We start from the raw sequence: 19183 nt of genomic DNA, 5'->3' as shown, positions 1-19183 counted from the left end.
CCCACAAAATCATGCAAATCAAGAAGCTCAAACTTCCGCATTCACTTTAAGAACACTCGTAAAACTGCCCAGGCCATCAAGGGTATGCATATTCGAAAAGCCACCACGTATCTGAAGGACATCACTTTAAAGAAGCAGTGTGTGCCATTCTGTTGTTCCAATGGTGGAGCTGGTAGGTGTGCCCAGGCAAAACAGTGGGGCTGGACACGGGTCAGTGGCCCAAAGAGAGTGCTGAATGTTTGCTGCACATGCTTAAAAATGCTGAGAGCAATGCTGAACTTAAGGGTTTAGATGTAGGCTCTCTGGTCATTGAGCACATTCAGGTGAACAAAGCTCCCAAGATGTGATGTCGAGCCTACAGAGCTGATGGGTGGATTAACACAGTTGAGCACATTCAGGTGAACAAAGCTCCCAAGATATGGTGTTGAGCCTACAGAGCTCATGGGTGGATTAACCCAGACATTGTAAAATCTGGTCTCTAGCCGTTGAGCACCCATGTTCCCAGGCTACCAGCTAGAGATGAGAGTTCAGTTAAGGACAGCAAAACTCATTTTGATCACTTCCTTTGCTAGTTCTGCTTCTGTGGTCTCACCTTTTGCTTTGGAATGGGAGAGTAATTACCTTCTATTATTTTGTAACTGACTTCTATAAACAAACACTTTTGTTATTTATATTGGTTAACTCACTCCAAGTCCTCCTTTTCTGGTTTGTTTCTCAAAGACCGACCACCAGTATTAGGAGAAACATCAATAAAACAATTTCCCTGGGAAGACAAATTCTAGCAGACAGAGGGCAGTTTTCAACAGAGAAACGAAAGTGGGGCTAGTGGGGACCTGACCCACATTGCTCGCTAAAGATTCTCCAAGTGAGAATTCTGCCACATGTTTACTCCTACAATGCAGAAAGGGAGCGTTAAGCTCTGGAGTGTGAAAATAATGGGCAGAGCCTAGCAACAGGGCGTGGCCAATGTTCCCAGAGGAAATAACCATGCTCCCAGTTAGGCCTGGGAAGGAGAGCAGATGTGAGAACTGCCTGCTGATTCCTGAGCCCACTGTGCTGAATGACAGCCTTGCAGGCCATAAATGACACTCAAGTCCACAGCTGCCTGGGGCCAGAGGAAGCAAATTATTCAATTCAATGCTTTTTTAAAAATTGAGCTATATTTAAAAATTGTGAGACTTCACAGAATGGAACTTCAATCTAGGAGTGTTGAGCGTTTCTCATGGTGAGCATCAGCTGGCACTAGTAGCTTCTGTCCCCTAGAGGGCGCTGTGCCTTCCAGGTCACCTGCACTTCTATCATTCCGTCCTGATGTTTGTCAGTGTCCAATAAAATGTCCTTGCGATGCAGAAATATGTCTCCACGCCTATGCTTCTAACAGATGTGGACATATATCACTTAGGCCAAAATGACTTCAAGTTTTAAGAAAAATTGCGAAAATCACTTTCTTTGTGAGAACAAAGGGCATTCCTAGGTATGTAGTGTACAAGCTCAACCTGTCTGCTGTTCATATTACCTGCCTGTCCTCCAGGCGCCTCAGTTCTCAGCCCATTGGTACCTTCTTCCCAGAACAACAGAAACACACAAGGTTGCACACACAGAGGTGGAGTTCTTTTTTCGATTGTTCCACATAGGATTAAGCCAAGGCCTTCTGAGTTAACTTCCAGAAACGATTCTTCAGTCCAGCTGGATGGGCAGGACCAAATCAGGAGAGACCTATCTCAGCTTTTGTTCACCTCCCTCATCCCATATGGAAAGTTCCCTCTAAATATTTCTACTCAGTTAATAATCATGAGTTTTTCAAAGACCTGATATAATCTTGGTTTAAGATTCAAGTCCTCCATTTCTTTAAAGTCCAAACTAATTTTGTTATTTGAATGATAATACAGTACATCCATAGTCAACAGTATAGATAATACAGTATATAATAATGATGAAAACAACATTTAATTGTAATCTAATTTTCATTCTATAGTTTTGTTTCATAAAGAAGCGTAGTAAGGTCTTTGGGTGACAGAGACCAGGTTTCATATAGATTATGATGTGTGTGTGTGTGTGTGTGTGTGTGTGTGTGTGTGTGCATCCCTCAAAACCATTACAGAGCTAGAGATAAGCTGCCTGGAAACTATTCGTTGAGTGACCCAGTGGTTGAATTCTGAGTTTTTGTCAATACCATACTTACTTGTATACTTTCCACTTTCCCCCATTATTTTCATGAGCATTTGGGCCCCCAGTCCACCATTGCCTTCAAGAATCACTCTTCAGGGAATCCCTCACTTACTAACTAACTACAGTGACTTTAATAATGTGCCACAGCAACCAGTGGCAATGTTAATTAGAATTGAGATCTGACACACTCATTTGTTTTACTTCAGCAATTCCTCCATTCCTCAAAAGAGCTGTTATGAACAACATTATCAAGTGGCTAAACCACTTTTGGTAAAGCAATAGTCTGTGACTGAGAGCAGTGTGTGTGTGTGTGTGTGAGAGAGAGGGGGGGGGAGAGAGAGAGAAAGAGAGAGAGAGAGAGAGAGAGAGAGAGAGAGAGAGAGAGAGAGAGATGAAATGCAAGTGTCAGAAGCAAAGTTGACAGACAGGTGGGGATTTATAGGTGGAATCTCCTTGCCCTCCAGTGTAAGGTGTGGAGTTGAGTTCCTCTGTTGTTTTGGGAGGAGGGCTGTCTGTTACAGCACCAGTGTATTTCACTAGGAGACTAGTAGTTCAGTGGCCCAGTGGCAAGGAGACAATAATGACCAGGAAGTGTGAAGAGAGGGAGGAAGAGTAAAAGACTCTTTTCCTTCAAAAGAGCCTCTAGAAGCACAGAATTCCATATTCATATAGTTGTTTGTTCTAGACAAAGACCCTCTGATGAGCACTCTTCAAGTACATTTTAAGTAATATCCAAGGTATGTGAACTTCAGATATTTTATTTTATACATTTTTGCTAGTGAACCTATGGCATTTTTTAGAATAGTATTGGCACATAGTCGTTTTTTTCTTTTCAGAGAAACAAAAGCTGCAAAACATAAACATTTTTCATTTTCTCCTTTTCCCCCTCAAAATTGGTATAAGGGTAGACTCGATAGATATAAATGTGATGCTATATTTGGGAGCCATTGACTTTTTCTAAAAGTTCAAGTAAGTAATAAAGTAAGTGTGATGCACACTTACTTTTGAGTGGTCATGTCAATGGTTTCACTTTCACGTAAGAAACCCTGACTTGCACTGACATTATGTAAATGACTATACTTTCTCCCCTACTTTTCGTATTTCTTTGGAGAGAGACTCAAAAATGTCTTTATCAAAAATACAACAAAAATATGTCCTTCCTTCCCCTTTGTTTACCACCTTCATAATCTCAGGTGGAGAATGTGAGGGACTCCAGAAATTTATGTCATTTCTTTTGGTCATGAGATGATTTACTGCTCTACAAACAGAGCTGAAAAGACTCAGGAAAGATTTAAAGGCCATAGAAAGCCAAAAAGATGCTTCTGGAGTTTCTGGTGGGAGAAAGTCAAAGTTCATTATAAATTCTGTTTACTGTCTGAATTTCTTGAAAGATTCATGTCACAGTGTCACAGACCTATTACCCATTTTTATGCAACTTACTAAGTGTTCAGTAAAAGTGAATTGGGGACAGTATCACTGTTTCATTTCCATTTATTTCACAAGCTCTTCATCCTTTGCTCACACATTAAAGTGTTTGGATTCCCCAGGTCTAATCTCAGTTCCCTTCACCTCTGTTTCCTGTTCTCTGAGTTTAGAATCAGCTAGTCTTATGGTGTTAACCATTCCAAATGTCTCTAGTCTCAATCTCTAATTCCACTTAATCTCTTCAGCTCCAGATCTGTAATTCCAACTGTCTGCTCTCTTCTCAATCAGATGTCCCAGAGCACTTCCAACTTAACAAAGTCAAAATAGAAGTGCTGGCTTTCCCATCTAAACCCTGCTCAGCATCTCATATTAACCACCTCTGTCTCAGCACGTGGCCTCCCAGTCACCCATGCTTGGAGCTGTGAAGCCATCATTGGATCTATCATCATGGAAACAGAATTACATTATACCTATCTTAAAAATATTTAAATGAATACAAAATATCCACAACATAATGTTCAAAACATGATGTGGCAGGTACTGTCCATTACTTATGGAATGTAATCTCCCCTTACCCTTGCAAATAGTCTGTGGATTTCGTTTCTAGGTATCAGGCAGAGGCCCCTTGCTTTAAGGGAAAGAAGGGCCTTTTGTAAGCCCATGGAAATACCATTTCCTTTCACAAAGTGATTGGTCCAGAGAATATATTTCCCAGTTCTGACCAACTAAATGAAAGGCACATGATGTCCAGAACTGTCATAGCCAGTTTGTGGTTATGAAAAAAAATCATCAAGGGCATCAGAACAGGAGAGTTAGAAAGATAGAAAGTTCCTAGGTCCCAATGACTCCCTGAAGAGTGGCAAACACTTGAAGCTCCCTGCCTCCAGATTGGGTGCTACAGAAGTTAACAAAGGTCATTATTACTTAAGCCACTGCTAATTGGTACTTTGTGGTTAAAAGCATTTCCAATATGCAAGGCCCTTCAGGATTCTTACTATCTGGTCCCAACCTACTTTGCAGTTTCTTTAGTCAACCTTCCTCGACCTTTCACACCAAACACACATTCCATCTGTTGCATTTAAGGTTTTCATGCAGAAGGAAGACTTCTTTCTTATGTCATCTTGTAAATAGCTCTTGATATATTTATTTATACTTTATTATAAAAATATTTCTTTTCAAATTTCTGCTAAATTCCCATAATATTCCTTCCCCCAGGTTTGAACTCATGTTGCTCAAGTTAGTTATAGAGCTGCATCACCAAAGCTTTAAGTTACATTTTCAGTATGGGGAAGCTATTGTTCTGCTTTTCCTGCATACACTTCTAGAAATATGCCTTCCCCCGAAACTATGCATCCTGTTCCAATTTTAACTTGTGCATGACCCTCAGAGAGACCACATGCTAAATTAATGTAAATTGCTTTCCAAGGTGAGTATCAGAGTTGAAAAGAACATTAAAGATTGGTCATTTCTTCAGGACCCTAACACTGTTAAGGAATAGAAACCTGAAAACTATAGGCGGGTGCCTGATTATTTGTTGTTTATTTTAATTGACAGTTTTTTGTAAGTCTATCACATAGATGAATCAGTTCAAAGCAAGTATATGTTGCTTTTTAAAAATTGAAGTTTCAGCCCTGACCGGTTTGGCTCAGTGGATAGAGCGTCGGCCTGTGGACTCAAGGGTCCCAGGTTCGATTCCAGTCAAGGGCATGTACCTTGGTTGCGGGCACATCCCCAGTAGGGGTTGTGCAAGAGACAGCTGATCTATGATATATATATAAATTGAAGTTTCATAACATTTATCTATTAACAATGCAAATTGCATTGCAAATTTTAATTTCAACTTTGAAATTTAAAGGTATATTAGATTATAGTTTTCTATTTTTCACTTAGACTTGGAAACATAGTCCCAGGTAAAATTCTTCAGCTCACCACTTCAAATGCCTCCTAATGTCTACTCCCTCTATTGCCTTCAGATCATCTTTATTACATTTTTTAAAAAATATATTTTTTATTAATTTCAGAGAGGAAGGGAGAGGGAGAGAGAGAGAGATAGAAATATGAATGATGAGAGCGAATCATTGATCAGCTGCCTCCTGCACGCTCCCTATTGGGGATGGAGCCCACAACCTGGGTATGTGCACTTCACAGGAATCAAACCTGGGACCCTTCAGTCCGCAGGCCGAAGCTATATCCACGCAGCCAAACCAACTAGCATGTCTCTGTTACATTTTCATCCTCCACTTTACTTTCTGCTCATTTCCGAGTTTCTTAAAATCTGTTTTGAAGCAAAAGAGGCATGAACTTTAAATCCCTTGAACTTTATAAATAAATTTAAAAAAACTGCTGTAGGTGATGACTCTAGATAAAATTTAGTATGAGATGTTTCGAGTTTTCAAGGCTGCCACATCACACGGCTCAAAGAAACACCATTCACTACTCTGCTGTCCATGTGAATGATGGTCCCTGGAGTGGTCCAGTATATTATTACCTCCTGTTATGTGAAGGGCTATTCATGCTTTCTCTACGAGTAGAAAGGCATATCTGTGGCTATGGTTCTCCAAGTGATAATTGCATAAGAGCAGTTTCCAGAGACATGAGGCGTTACCATCTATCTGGGAGATCATCCTTCTTACCTGAGCTGTGGTTTCCTGCTAATAAGGTGGGGCTCACAGAGCATCTTCCCAGTCTACTGGTGACCACAGGTGGCCCTGGTGTTCCATCCCATTCCTGAGCTTTGACAGGCTCTCTGGAAGATGCCCCATGGTGTCCTTTCTCTTTGCTGTCCAGCTTTGGCAGTGGCTCTGTGCTGTGGCTTCGCACTTTCAGCTCCTCTGTTGATTCTGTGTGTTAACCAAAATTGCACGCGGTTAAACAAGAGTCAAATCCTTCCTAGGTTCCTTTAAAAAGCTGAAGAACAATTTCTAAATGCTTTCAATATATTTTTAGAAACCTATATGTGTATTAGAGATTACAACATTTCAATATAACAGGGAGGAGCTCAGGTTAGTATCGCTGGCAAAGAGCTCTCTCTTGGGAAGAGAAGCTCAGTGAATCTTGAGACTCCTTTAGTAACTCTTCCCTGAGCTCATTTTGAAGAAAATATCTTAAAGTGTTCTTTATACTCACCGTCTTTACTGTCTCATCTTTTTTTACTCCACTGCTCACTGTGACATAATTCATTCCAGCCACTCTACTAAACTGCACTTGCTAATATCGCCTTGACCTTTGAGTAGGAAGATTTAGAAGACACTTTAAAGCCATTTGAAAACTCCTTGATACTCTCTAATTTACATCTTCAATTCTCTTAGCTTCCTGATGGCCCATCTTCCTGTGTTGTGTTCTATGTCTCACACCATTTCTGTGTCATCCATAACTGACTTCCACTATGCATCCCTTATATGATGGTTGTCCCCATGGTACTAGCTTACCACTGTTTCCTTCATTCTATCTTTTTGTTATTTTTATCCTCCAGGATTCAACTAGCAATTGTCTGGTTGTTAGTGATTACTAAATATTTTATCACAAGCCTGGACCATTCTCTGGAGCTTTAGACTAAAAACTTCCTGCTGGATAAGTGCCCATGGAAAACACAAGTTCGGCATTTCATACACTGACTGGCACCATTTTTTACTAAACTATTAGGTCCTGTTGTCCAGCCAACCATCCAGCTTGAAGCTTGCTCTCCTTTTCTTTAATTGCTATTCCCCAAATCCATCATTCAGCTGATTCTACACATTTTATTTCTGAATATCATGCTCTTTTCTGTTCCACTTTGTATCGTGTCTACTTCAATTTCTATGGTTCAAGCTTGATCATCACCCTTGAACTATTGCTTTGACTCCTTAAAATATAAACTCCAAATTGCCAACATGATCTGTTTAAAGTAAAAATATTATCAAGTGTTATTTCAGGGAATGGTTGTGATAGTCATTTTGTAATGCATGTACAGAAGTATTTAAAAATACATGTAATAAAGATGTTTTTAAGAGTGCTGTTACCTTGCTACTATGAGAAAAGTGTTATTTCAGGGAATAGCATTTTATAAAAGAAATAGAGAAGTGTTTGAAAAGAAAAACAACCCAAAAATGCAAATCTACTCATAATGTACCCCTGACTAAAATCCTCCCAGAAGATTCTTGTTACCCACAGAATTATGTTGAAACTCTTTGGTATGACCCAAAAGATTAGCCACCATCTCTCTCTTTCCTTCCTCTCTAAGTTTGTCACTTTCCCACAGCAGTGTATTCAAAAAACAACACTAAGTATGTTGTAATGTCTTCTTTTCCATCCCAGCTCTAGCAAAAATAATGCTGGGTTTTTTTTAAATGCCCTTATATCCTATCTTTGTTCAGTTAACTCGCCACAGGCCTGGTTACTCAATTTAAGTACTGTCTAAAGCAGTGATGGTGAACCTTTTGAGCTCAGAGTGTTAGCATTTTGAAAAACCCTAACTTAACTCTGGTGCCGTGTCACATATAGAAATTTTTTGATATTTGCAACCATAGTAAAACAAAGACATATTTTTGATATTTATTTTATATATTTAAATGCTATTTAACAAAGAAAAATCAACCAAAAAAATGAGTTAGCGTGTCACCTCTGACACGTGTGTCATAGGTTTGCCATCACTGGTCTAAAGCCTTCCCCACCCATATGCCACCCTGTGCTGGGGTATCATTTTTCTATGTATTTGCTCTTATCAAAAGGCCCTGAGTTATTTAAAAGCTGGGGCTGATTTATTTTTTCATTTGGTACCTCCAGCACCGCTAGCATATTGGTCCACAGGCATTTAGTGAATTAATTAATTTAGTAGGTTTCTCAACTCCTCCAACATCTTTCTGATGTGTGTAGGAAATATAACATTCCTAATGGCACAAGAGAATCAAGTGAGTGTTATAAGTGTATTAAAGTGGCACAGAGCTGGTTGCAGTTTCTAAAACCTGATTATCTAACAGTCACAAGATGTAAAATTTACTATATTTAAAGTTTCATTCCAATAAAGGATCTTTGAGAAAGACTGAAGTGAAAAAATAATCACAGAAATGATTCAGAGGATCTGCATTTTGTTTCTTTGTGTATAGGTTAAAATGCCCATGAACTTTCAGCTATGGGATAGAAATGTCACACTCTGTTTCCCCATTACCTGTCTGTATGGCAGAGCTGTAAGCAGCTCTGGGTAAGGAACCAAGATGCCTGGCTTTGCAGCCCTGGCCATGGTCTTGAGTTAGTAAACCATGTCACTGAACACTCAGTTTCTCCTCTTGGAGTCTCATATTTCTTCTCTAAAAACTAGAGGCCCGGTGCACAAAATTTGTGCCCAGGTAGGGTCCCTAGGCTTGCCCAGTGATCAGGGCCAATCTGTGGGGTTACTGGCGGGACAATGGGGGGCCCCCATTGACACCCACCTTGGCTGGCCTGGGGCCTGTGAACTGGAGGAAGCTCCTGCATTGAGCATCTGACCCCTGGTGGTCAGTGTACCTCATAGTGACTGGTAGTTCTGCCAGTCATTCCACCATTTGGTCGATTTGCATACTAAATTTTTATTAAATAGGATGGAGATAATACCAGCTCTGCCTAACTTTCCCACTTTAATTAGAAGGATCTAATGATATTCTACATTTTAAGATATTTTCAAAATAAAGTGCCATACACAGTTAAAAGCAATATTGAATTTAAATAAATTATAGCCATTTGTCTTTTATGAATTTTTAAAATCTTTCTACATTTAGACTAGATGATCACTGAGAGAAGGAATATACACATGGAAAACTGCAAGTAACGTATAAAAATGGGGCTTTAAGCTATTATCTGGAGTAGTAGTGCAGGAAGCCAACCTGCTATCTACAAATCAGGCTATCTCTCTAGCAACCAAGTCAGGAAGCCATACTGTGTAAGAATTGGCCCAAAACAGCCAGGATTTTGGACCCAGTTTCCAATGAAGAGCCAAACAGAGAAAGTCAAATATTACCCAAAATTAATCATATAGGATGCCTTGCTTTTAGTTAGCCTGCGTACGGCTTCCCCAGGCCAACAGTCTCCAACTGGGGCATAACTGAAACTCTCTCTTTTTCCCCACTATAAACATTTCTCACTCTTTTCCCTGCCTTTGAGTGCCTGCCAAGTGTAAGTGCTGGTGGTTGACTGCCTTGGTATCACAAGCTCTGAATAAATAGCCTTTGCCTATGCTCATTTTCTGGTCTTTATTTACCTCCACATTGTTATAGTCTCTTCCAACTCCAAGATGCTATACAGTTGTGAAAGCACATGCCATGAGTATCATTCTATGAGCTAGAACTTAAACCAGGAGGGTCATCTCATAGCAATAACCTCAGAAAAAGCCTGGTCTTTAAATGTGCCTGTATATAAGCCTATGTCCCAGTTACACTGAAATCAAATGTAAGTCAAAATATTTTTAAAGTAATGCGTTGCAGCATAACAATTACAGCAAAATAATTTAGCCAGAACTTGCTTTTCAGTGCCCTCAGTCAACTGAAATAAAACAAGTATCATAAAGGAACATCTTAGATTATTTCCAAGCTGTTTATTCACAATTTCGAAGAAAAATGTACTCTGGTTTCCAAATGTCACAGTTTCAAAGCCTAATGTTTCACCTCACCATCTCTTCCAGATTCTAAACAAACCATTGGGATGCTTAAGTTTTTACTGACTTCTATATTTGTTTCCACTATCATTAATAAATATTTCCCATTTTACACACACACACACACACACACACACACACACACACACACAAAACACAGAGTCCTCTATCACTGGACTTAAAACTAATCAAACTAAAAAAAAATACCCAAACATTGGGTCCAATATTGTATTTACAGATTAGGACAATTTTTTTTATTTTTTTATTTTGTGTGTGTGTGTGTGTGTGTGTGTGAATCCTCACCTTAGGATATTTTTCTGTTGATTTTAGAAAGAGTGGAAGGAAAGGAGAGGAAGAAACAGAGAGAAACATCCATGTGGGCTGGGGAACCTGCAACCAAGGCACGTGTTGACTGGAATCACGACCCCTTGGTCTGCAGGCTTATGCTCTATCTACTGAGCCAAACCGGCTACGGCTAGGACAACATTTTAAATACAAAAGGCTGAGAATGTGTGTCAAGACACCTCCATCAATATTAGTTTCTTTGTTTTCATTCAAATTACTGGCATATACATACCAGGGAGGTGCACTTAGGTCTCAAACCTCAACTAAGTAAAATCCCAACACAGCCATGGAAACAAAATGGAGTCTTTCTTTTTTCTTCTTTGTTTTTAAGTCCCAGAGGTTGAATTTTGGTAGGCATATTTAGAACAAAAAGATCAAAGAAATCATGCTACTTAGACTTATACCTTAACATCTGCCTCCTAAATAGAAGGACAAACTGAAAAATCTGTAAGAAAGTCATTAATGTATTTATTGAGCACTTGATTTGAGAATGAATCTGGTTTCCAATATATTTAGGTACAGCTTTCTACATTATACATTTTCTAATTAAAATAAATAAGAAAATCTTCAAAATAACTGTTGAAAAGAGACAGATGGAAAGTGGACAAATAGTCTAAGAAATATATACAATAAAGCATATTGACAGCTCAAAGACATCTATTCAGGGGAATAAGGACATATTTATCCATGTCCATCTATTTCAATGTTTTCTTAAAGCCTGTTAGAAAAAAAATTTGTTTTAGTAACATAAACCTTCCTGGACAAGATCAATCTTAGGTACTGTGGTAGAGTTTTGTGTGAAATCTTAGTTATTTTCACAGTTACAGCCCCAGTGTGTAGCACAGGGCCAACTACATAGATTGAGCTCTTTCTCTGCTCATCAATGAATGACTGAATGTTGCCTATTCATCTAAAACCTGATTCTCACATTGAAGATGGATCTTGAATTGAAATCTTGCTGTGAAAAATGCATGCATTATTGTGTTACATTTGTCAATAAGCTTGTGTGCTCTGCACTTTATTGTCTTAAACTTTTCACAGTGTTTGAGTTTAAAAACCATAAACAAAAATAAGAGACCAGGAACAATCTTTTCATGACCGAAATATTCTCCCCAGGATGCCAATCTATCACACCTCATGCTGCTAACTCTGAAGTTCCTTCTCAAAATTTTCCCATTTTATGCTTCTTTTTTCTGTCTGTCCCTGGGTCTACATTTGTCTCTCCATCTTCTAACTCATTCCTTTCACTCTCTTTTCCCGCCCTGGACCCTGGGCCGCTATAACTACTTGGCTCCCTGGTCTGATAGCTTTCATCATCGGGCCTGACCCATATCTGATACTGAGCTTTCCCACAATCTTTAATCCACTCTTCCTCATCAACATTCACTCCCTCAACAATGAAATCGTAGTGAGGATTCTTAAAAATCTCCACAAACTAAAGATCCCTCCCAAGCTCTATAGACAAAGAAAATAAAATAGCAGATATGGACCTTTACTTAGGTATCTCTGGGAAACTCCAATATGTTAAAACTGGCAGCATTATCCTTTTCCCAAAGTTCTTTTTTTTGGCTGGAAAGGTCATGTGATTGCTGATTTATATGTCTGTTCTTGCCATGTGACTGTAAGGTTCTTAAGGCTGAAGACTCAATATCTAATAGAGTCCACAGTGAGAACAGACTAGGTGAATGAACTCATGAATTCCTGATCTGGAAAAGTTAAAGTTAGCTCATTATCTTTCTCTCTTGGACCTAACCATACTTTTGGCCCTGACTCACAGGTTTTCTTCCCACCTCTCCAATTTCACAGCACATGGGCCACGGCATGAACCAATAACCCTCACTGACAAACATGAATTCACTACTATAACCAGCATTATTTCCTTTGTTAACCCAGAATGTTTCTAATTAACTTGCTAATGATAGAGCAGAAAACAAAATATTCCCTGAAGAAAATAAGTATTATTTGGAAATATGACCAGTAACACCATTTTTATAGAGGAACATAGATCCTATTTTTTTTTCATTTTTTTGCACTAAATGTTTTAAAGGGTTAATTTGTCATATTATTTAATTGTTTCTTTAATATCTAGATGATTCAGATAATTTAGACAAGAGGCTTTTATATCTGTGGTTTGCAACTGCTATTGTTTTTGAAATTTAACACTCTCACAATAGGGATCCCTTGGTTACAAAATATGGGCTCTAATTGTGCCTGGCAATACAGATATCAAAGCTCATGTTGCTGATGAGTATTTGAACTTCCTGTGGAAACAATGAATGCTCCTGAATTGTCCCCTCTTATTGGCATAATCAGCAGGATAAAAGTCCTATTCCAACTGCTGAGCAATGAAAATAATGAAAGGTGATCAAGGTGGATTAATTGGGCAGAAAAGACAATACATTTGAAGTGCTGAAGAAGGCACTGAACTAAATTGCATTATCAGATGGGTATTAGATTCAGTCATCACATTTTAGAGCTGAAAGGGAGCTAGGAAGCCCACAATAGCAATGTGAAAAGCAAGGTGTGTGTATATGTCTTTGCTGAGATGGTGTCCTGCCTTTGGGAGGATAGCTCCAGGGAGAGAGGAGTTCCCACCTCGTGGGAAAGCTTGGCCAACTATGAACATCTTTAATTGCTAGAAAGCTCTTATACAGAGCTCCAGTCAGCCGCCCTCCAGGAACCACCATTTGCTGGTTGTTGGTATGGTAGTCCTGTTTCTGCAGCAACTCAGAACTAGTCTTTCTATTTTTAAGTAAGTGTCCTTTAGAATCCACAGTGGGGGAGACTGTCTCTCCTTAGCCAAGTCTTCTTCAGAATACAGATGTAGAACTTTCATTTTCCCGGTCACCCTGGCCCAGACACTAATTGAATGTCATGGTGCCTTTTCAAACTATACTGTCTGGAGCTGATCGTGGCCAGACAACCTACAAGTCCAGGTGAACACTGGAGTCCTCTCCCATATGTCTATTATTCCATCTCCTGAGTCTCCAGGGAAAATAGGGCAAAGTCTCCATGTTTCCACTGTGAAAGGGCATCAGGGAGCAGAGGCAATTTTTAGTTGTTAGTTGTTTTTTTTTTAATTATTGCTTCTCTTTCATATGAACTCTGTCATCCGGGTCAGTTATGTCAATTCCAATATCTAAGGATGCCTTCTCTATATAAATAGAGAAAGAATAATAGCTCAGGCATTTGAAAAGTTCATGATTTTAAATAAAATTGGAAAGCAAGTCCATGTTTATGTTCAGAAGGAACACAGGGTAAATCCCTGGTTTTAATAATTAGATGTGGCACAATATTTAATAAGATAACAAAATAGACGAGGCACATTGAAGTATAACAGAATATGCAAAGAAACACAGAAGGAAATGATCTTTACCTAAACAACCTTCACTGAAGTCATCAGGCATAGCTCCACTGTTGACCTGTTCTAATAACATGCTCTTGAAGAAATTCTAGTACTTCAGGGAAAAGAAACAATTTGCTCAGAGAATACGATTTACATTTTCATTTTCTCTTATAATGCAGAAACCAAGAGGACTGTGGACAGAGAAACTAGACAGAGGCTGACCAAATCTGTTTGTCCTCTCTGGGCACCTTGTTAAACCATACTTCCCAGCATTCCTGGCAGTTAAAGGCAGTCATAAAACTGAGGTCTGGCTGTGAGAATGTGGGTGAAAAGGATGTATAGCATCTGCATCCTCCTCCTGCTTGCTGGGATTTTTTGAGGTTTCAGGTGCTGGAAGAGTCACCAGGTAGAAAATTCCCAATAACTGTGGGAAGAATTACCCATCCTCCACTAAACCCCCTAATTGATTGTCACATGACAGTAACATAGGTCATGGCCTATGGCATAAAGCAGCGGTTCTCAACCTGTGGGTCGCGAACAATGAAAGTACATCCTGATATCAGATATTTACATTACGATTCATAAGAGTAGCAAAGTTACAATGCATCCTCCTCCTGCTTGCTGGGATTTTTTGAGTTTTCAGGTGCTGGAAGAGTCACCAGGTAGAAATTTCCCAATAACTGTGGGGAGAATTACCCATCCTCCACTAGATCTCCTAATTGATTGTCACATGACAGTAACATAGGTCATGGCCTATGGCATAAAGCAGCGGTTCTCAACCTGTGGTTCGCGAACAATGAAAGTACATCCTGATATCAGATATTTACATTACGATTCATAAGAGTAGCAAAGTTACAATTATGAAGTACCAACAAAAATAATTTTATGGTTGGGGGTCACCACAACATGAGGCACTGTATTAAAGGGTCGCAACAGTAGGAAGGTTGAGAACCACTGAAAGTCATAGTATGTTAATCCACTGAGGTTTTGGAGTTGTTTGGTATAGTAGTTGGACCCTCAGATTTTTACACATATCATTTCTCTTTTTTCCCCCCTGTAAAATAGTCTAAATATAAAATCGTTGAGTTTCTAATGATGACAATATTTTTATTGGCATACGGACAGAAAAATAAAGAGCAGAGAGATTAATTAAATTGCCAAATAGAGTATAAGAATTCTTCTCTCTTAACTCTAGTTGTAATAAAAATACTTTACAAAACTGATGAATACATCTTTACTGATTATTTAATAAATATATTAAATCCTAAGGCTTCAATAAGTATGTGCTTAATATGGAAGTGGATGAGCCTCTGAAGTGGTCATTCAAACAGTTGATATACTTTACCATTCAGTTCAATGAAGACAATGAAATCCATTTTTTTCCCAAATACTATTCTTCTAAAATAATAGCAAAAAAGAAAATCCCAAGAAATAATTAAAAAATAAGACTAAAACTTTTTCACAAAGAAAATGTTGATGATTTATTTAAAACAAAAAACAATTTAGATATAAATTAGATATATTTGGGGGAAAATTCAAAATAAAATACTTTCCAGAAATATCAAAACAGCAGAACATTCTGGGATGGGGTTGAGGTGATCTGCAGTTCCTTCTTAGATCAGTTCAATAAAGCATCTCTTCCTGAGCCTTAGTTTTCTCAGATAAAATTATAAATTTGAAATAAATTATTTCTAAGCATCCTCCGAATGCTAAAATTTAATACCTCTACAATACAAAGCTTGGACAGAAGGAAAATAGATCAATAACATTGTTATGTCTATTCAAATCTATACTTCCACTGTAAATTTCAGAATAAATACCTTCAAAAGAGGGGTGGAGAGGAACAATGGTTTAGGCTGCATAATAAATTTAGCCTGTCTGGAAGGAAGGCTTTATATTAAGAAAGAATAGGACCAGAATTTACATTAAAAAGGAGAGACAAATTAAGAACGGTTTTAAGTGACAAGCTACTGCGTTTGTATTTGTTTTTGAGGAGCAGGCATGGTGAGGTCATCAGTATTAAAGGAAGATTCTCCTAGGAAAAATGTGTAAAAAAGGCCAGGGGAAAGATGTCTGAGGAGTTATCCCAGGTCAGATGCTCATGATTAACACCATCTTGAAATCCACAAAAGTCCAGATAACACCATCTCCACATTATGATGTCATCAGCTTCTTTAACATCCTTTTCAATGGGGTGTGCTGACATAGACACAAAGATTTGGAAATAAAAAATATTTTGAGGCATATTTTTTATAAACAACTAGAGGTCCTGTGCACAAATTCATGCATGGGTGGGGCCTGGCCAGCCCACTCCAATCGTGACAGATTGGGCCAGGCCTGCCTGGGGGAGGGGCCTTGGGCAGTTGGCCGGCTGGTCCTGTTACCTGGTTGAACTCCCTGTCGAACTCTTGGTGGAAGAGACAACTTGCATATAAGCCTGTTAATATACAGGATTTCTAGTGTTTGCATCCAATACAGATGAACTTGAGACTATTTACCAGATGAAGATAACTTTCTGACATTCAAAATCTATCCTCTGTTCAATGATGAGATAATTATTATTTTTAAATTATTAACCAGCCTCTTGTCTGGTCTTAACCCTTTGTCAAGATGTAGAGAAATACTAAACAATGTTGTATTGCAAATTCATTAAATAACTACCCTGAACTCATAGTAAATTCTCTGCATGTTAAAAAAATAGAATATAATTAAGAAAATGTCCTTATTGTTCAACAATCCTTTTTACTTCAAAATAGTGCATAAAAAATACAAATGTGTCCCCATAATATACCACATTAAATATTTATGCCCACAGCTCTCCTCAGCCCCTATAATGCCAATGGCTGCCTTTCAGTTTTCTTTCTTATTTAGGACCTGATATCACTGAAGCTTATCTATTCTCTCTCTACATCAAATTCTTCACATATTTGATAGAGAAACTGCTGATAAAAATCTCTGAGGGGGGACAAATAGAATTCTAAAATACTTCACACACAGAGTTTTAAGGTTATAAAACCTTTATAACCTGGGCCAGGCACACATTTTGACTTAGGATGTTTTAAGATATCTGCATCTTTTGACAAATTCCAAAATCATATGTCAACAGTTACAGAAGACCTGACAATAGAATCCCATTCTTAAGTAGGACACCAGGTAGCAAATTACAATACTAATAAAGCCAACAATCTAAAAAAGAATCTTCTTAAAGAAAGGAGCCACAGGGACTCACGCATATGTGATTTTTATATTTTCCCTCCTCCCTACAGCCCCAGTCATAGTAATGCTGATATGAGACCAGCATAGCACAAAGGCCTCTGGATTTAATTGTTGGGGAAACTTGACCCTGGTAATGGTTCTGCCAGCATCTGGGTGACATTGGGTATTTTTTTTTCCACTTTCTGTGCTTCTTTGTACTCATCTCTCTAATAAGGGACTTAGACCACCAAATCTCTAAGATGCCTTCTGGATTTTAAACTCTGTATATAAAAAACAAAGAAACAAACACAAGAAGGGGCCAAATCTTAAAATCAAATACTTAGTTTCCTCAGTTGAAAGTAAAATGGGATTCGTGTGCACCTAAATAGCTATATTACAGAAATGATATTTGGTCAAAATGTCCAAACACAGCCCTAATTGGTTTGGCTCAGTGGATAGAGTGTCGGCCTGGGGACTAAAGGGCCCCGGGTTCGATTCTGGCCAAGGGCATGTGCCTGGGTTGCGGGCACATCCCCAGTAGGGGGGGTGCAGGAGGCAGCTAATCGATGTTTCTCTCTCATTGATGTTTCTGACTCTCTGTCCCTCAGCCTTCCTCTCCGTAAAAAATCAAAAAAATATATTTTTTAAAAAATGTCCAAACACAGAAGCCTGATATTCCTAAAACTACAACCCTATCCTGTTTTAAGGAGATTTTCAAACTAATTATTGATACCATAGGACAGAAGACGGGTAGTTTTACATACAAAATATCGTTAGGCAGCCATCAGCATGAACACAAAATATCCTTAGGCAGCCAACAGCATGAACACAGCCAAAATACAGAAGAAAAGATGCCAAGTTCAAGGAGAAGCAACAATGGTATAAGGAGAATAAAGAAACCATGACTATAATTTGAGTTGCCCTTTTGTGAGATATTCAAAGGAATTTGGCTTTACCAGCCGAATCACTGCTTACTAAGGCCACTGAGAGAAAGTAACTAATTATCTATCAGATGCAAAAAATTAAAATTAGCTTTCTCTTTTCTGGGGAAAAAAGTGGAATTCTATCGATACCTCTAAACATTTCTGTTTTTACCTATTTTTTAAGGGGTGATGTCAGAATAACCCTTTGAACAACAGGAGAGAAAGAGAATGACTAGAAGATCAGAGCAATATTCTGTTACTAGCACTTTTATAAATTGAAAAGACTTTGTAATATAGGACATTTTTACATATCCTCAAGACTGAGTTAATGTGCATAGGAAATTACTATTAGGCATTTGGGATCAAAATTGAAGTTCCTGTTGCATGGCATATTGCCACATTTTTATAGAAATGGCTTAGATGCTGTTTGAGGACATAAAACTGTGCTAATAATGCAGTGCATGGATTCATACCAGCAATTTAGCAACCAAGTGCTGAGGGTTCATACTTCTGAGTGCTGTGATCTGGGAAGTCCCAGCCACAGCATGTACAGTGTAAACAGAGCTGTCTTAGGGGTAGTGAGACCCTGGGTACCAGTGCAGACTTAGCCCCTAATTAGCAATGAGACCTTGGGCAAATCGCTTTCCCCTTCTGAGCCTTCATTTGTTTATCTTTAAATGAAGCATCTGGGATCAAGGATCCTCAAGTTTAAGATTTTACTGATAAATAGCAGAATAGGTTTCATACTAGAGTTTCTCATTCCTAAATGCTTATTAGAAACAATTGGGGAGTCTTCAAACAACACCCACGTCAGGGCCACAATATTACTGAACTAAAGGTGAGGCCTTTACTAGTACACTGGTGGTTTCAAAAGGCTCCCACAAGTTTTGAAAATAAGGATAGGGTTCAGATCCACTTTTCTATTCTTAACTAGAGGCCCGGTGCACAAAAATTTGTGCACTCGGGGGGGAGGGGGGTCCCTCAGCCCAGCCTGTGCCCTCTCGCAGACTGGGACCCCTCGGGAGATAACGACCTGCTGGCTTAGGCCTGCTCCCGGGTGGCAGAGGGCAGGCCCAATCCCTAGGTGCAGCCCCTGGTCGGGCTCAGAGCAGGGCCAATTGGGGAGTTGGGGCGCCGCCCCCTGTCATGCACAGAGCAGAGTCCATCAGGGGGGTTGGG

The 19183-nt window shown here is 39.0% G+C and overlaps 1 protein-coding gene across 2 annotated transcripts in view; it reads right to left on the bottom strand.

Moving 5' to 3' along the window:
- NYAP2 (neuronal tyrosine-phosphorylated phosphoinositide-3-kinase adaptor 2) overlaps positions 1–19183 on the bottom strand; it is a 206152-nt gene that overhangs the window by 39567 nt on the left and 147402 nt on the right. For both annotated transcript variants that reach the window (XM_006763405.2, XM_006763408.2), the window contains exon 5: positions 6228–6434. In XM_006763405.2, coding sequence (XP_006763468.1) covers positions 6228–6434 — 207 coding nt within the window. The remainder of the gene's footprint in view (positions 1–6227; positions 6435–19183) is intronic.

This window comes from Myotis davidii, unplaced genomic scaffold (assembly GCF_000327345.1).
Source record: "Myotis davidii unplaced genomic scaffold, ASM32734v1 scaffold575, whole genome shotgun sequence".
NCBI lineage: Eukaryota > Metazoa > Chordata > Mammalia > Chiroptera > Vespertilionidae > Myotis > Myotis davidii.
The sequence above is the reverse complement of the archived record's forward strand: the minus strand, read 5'-3'. Positions and strand labels throughout refer to the sequence as shown.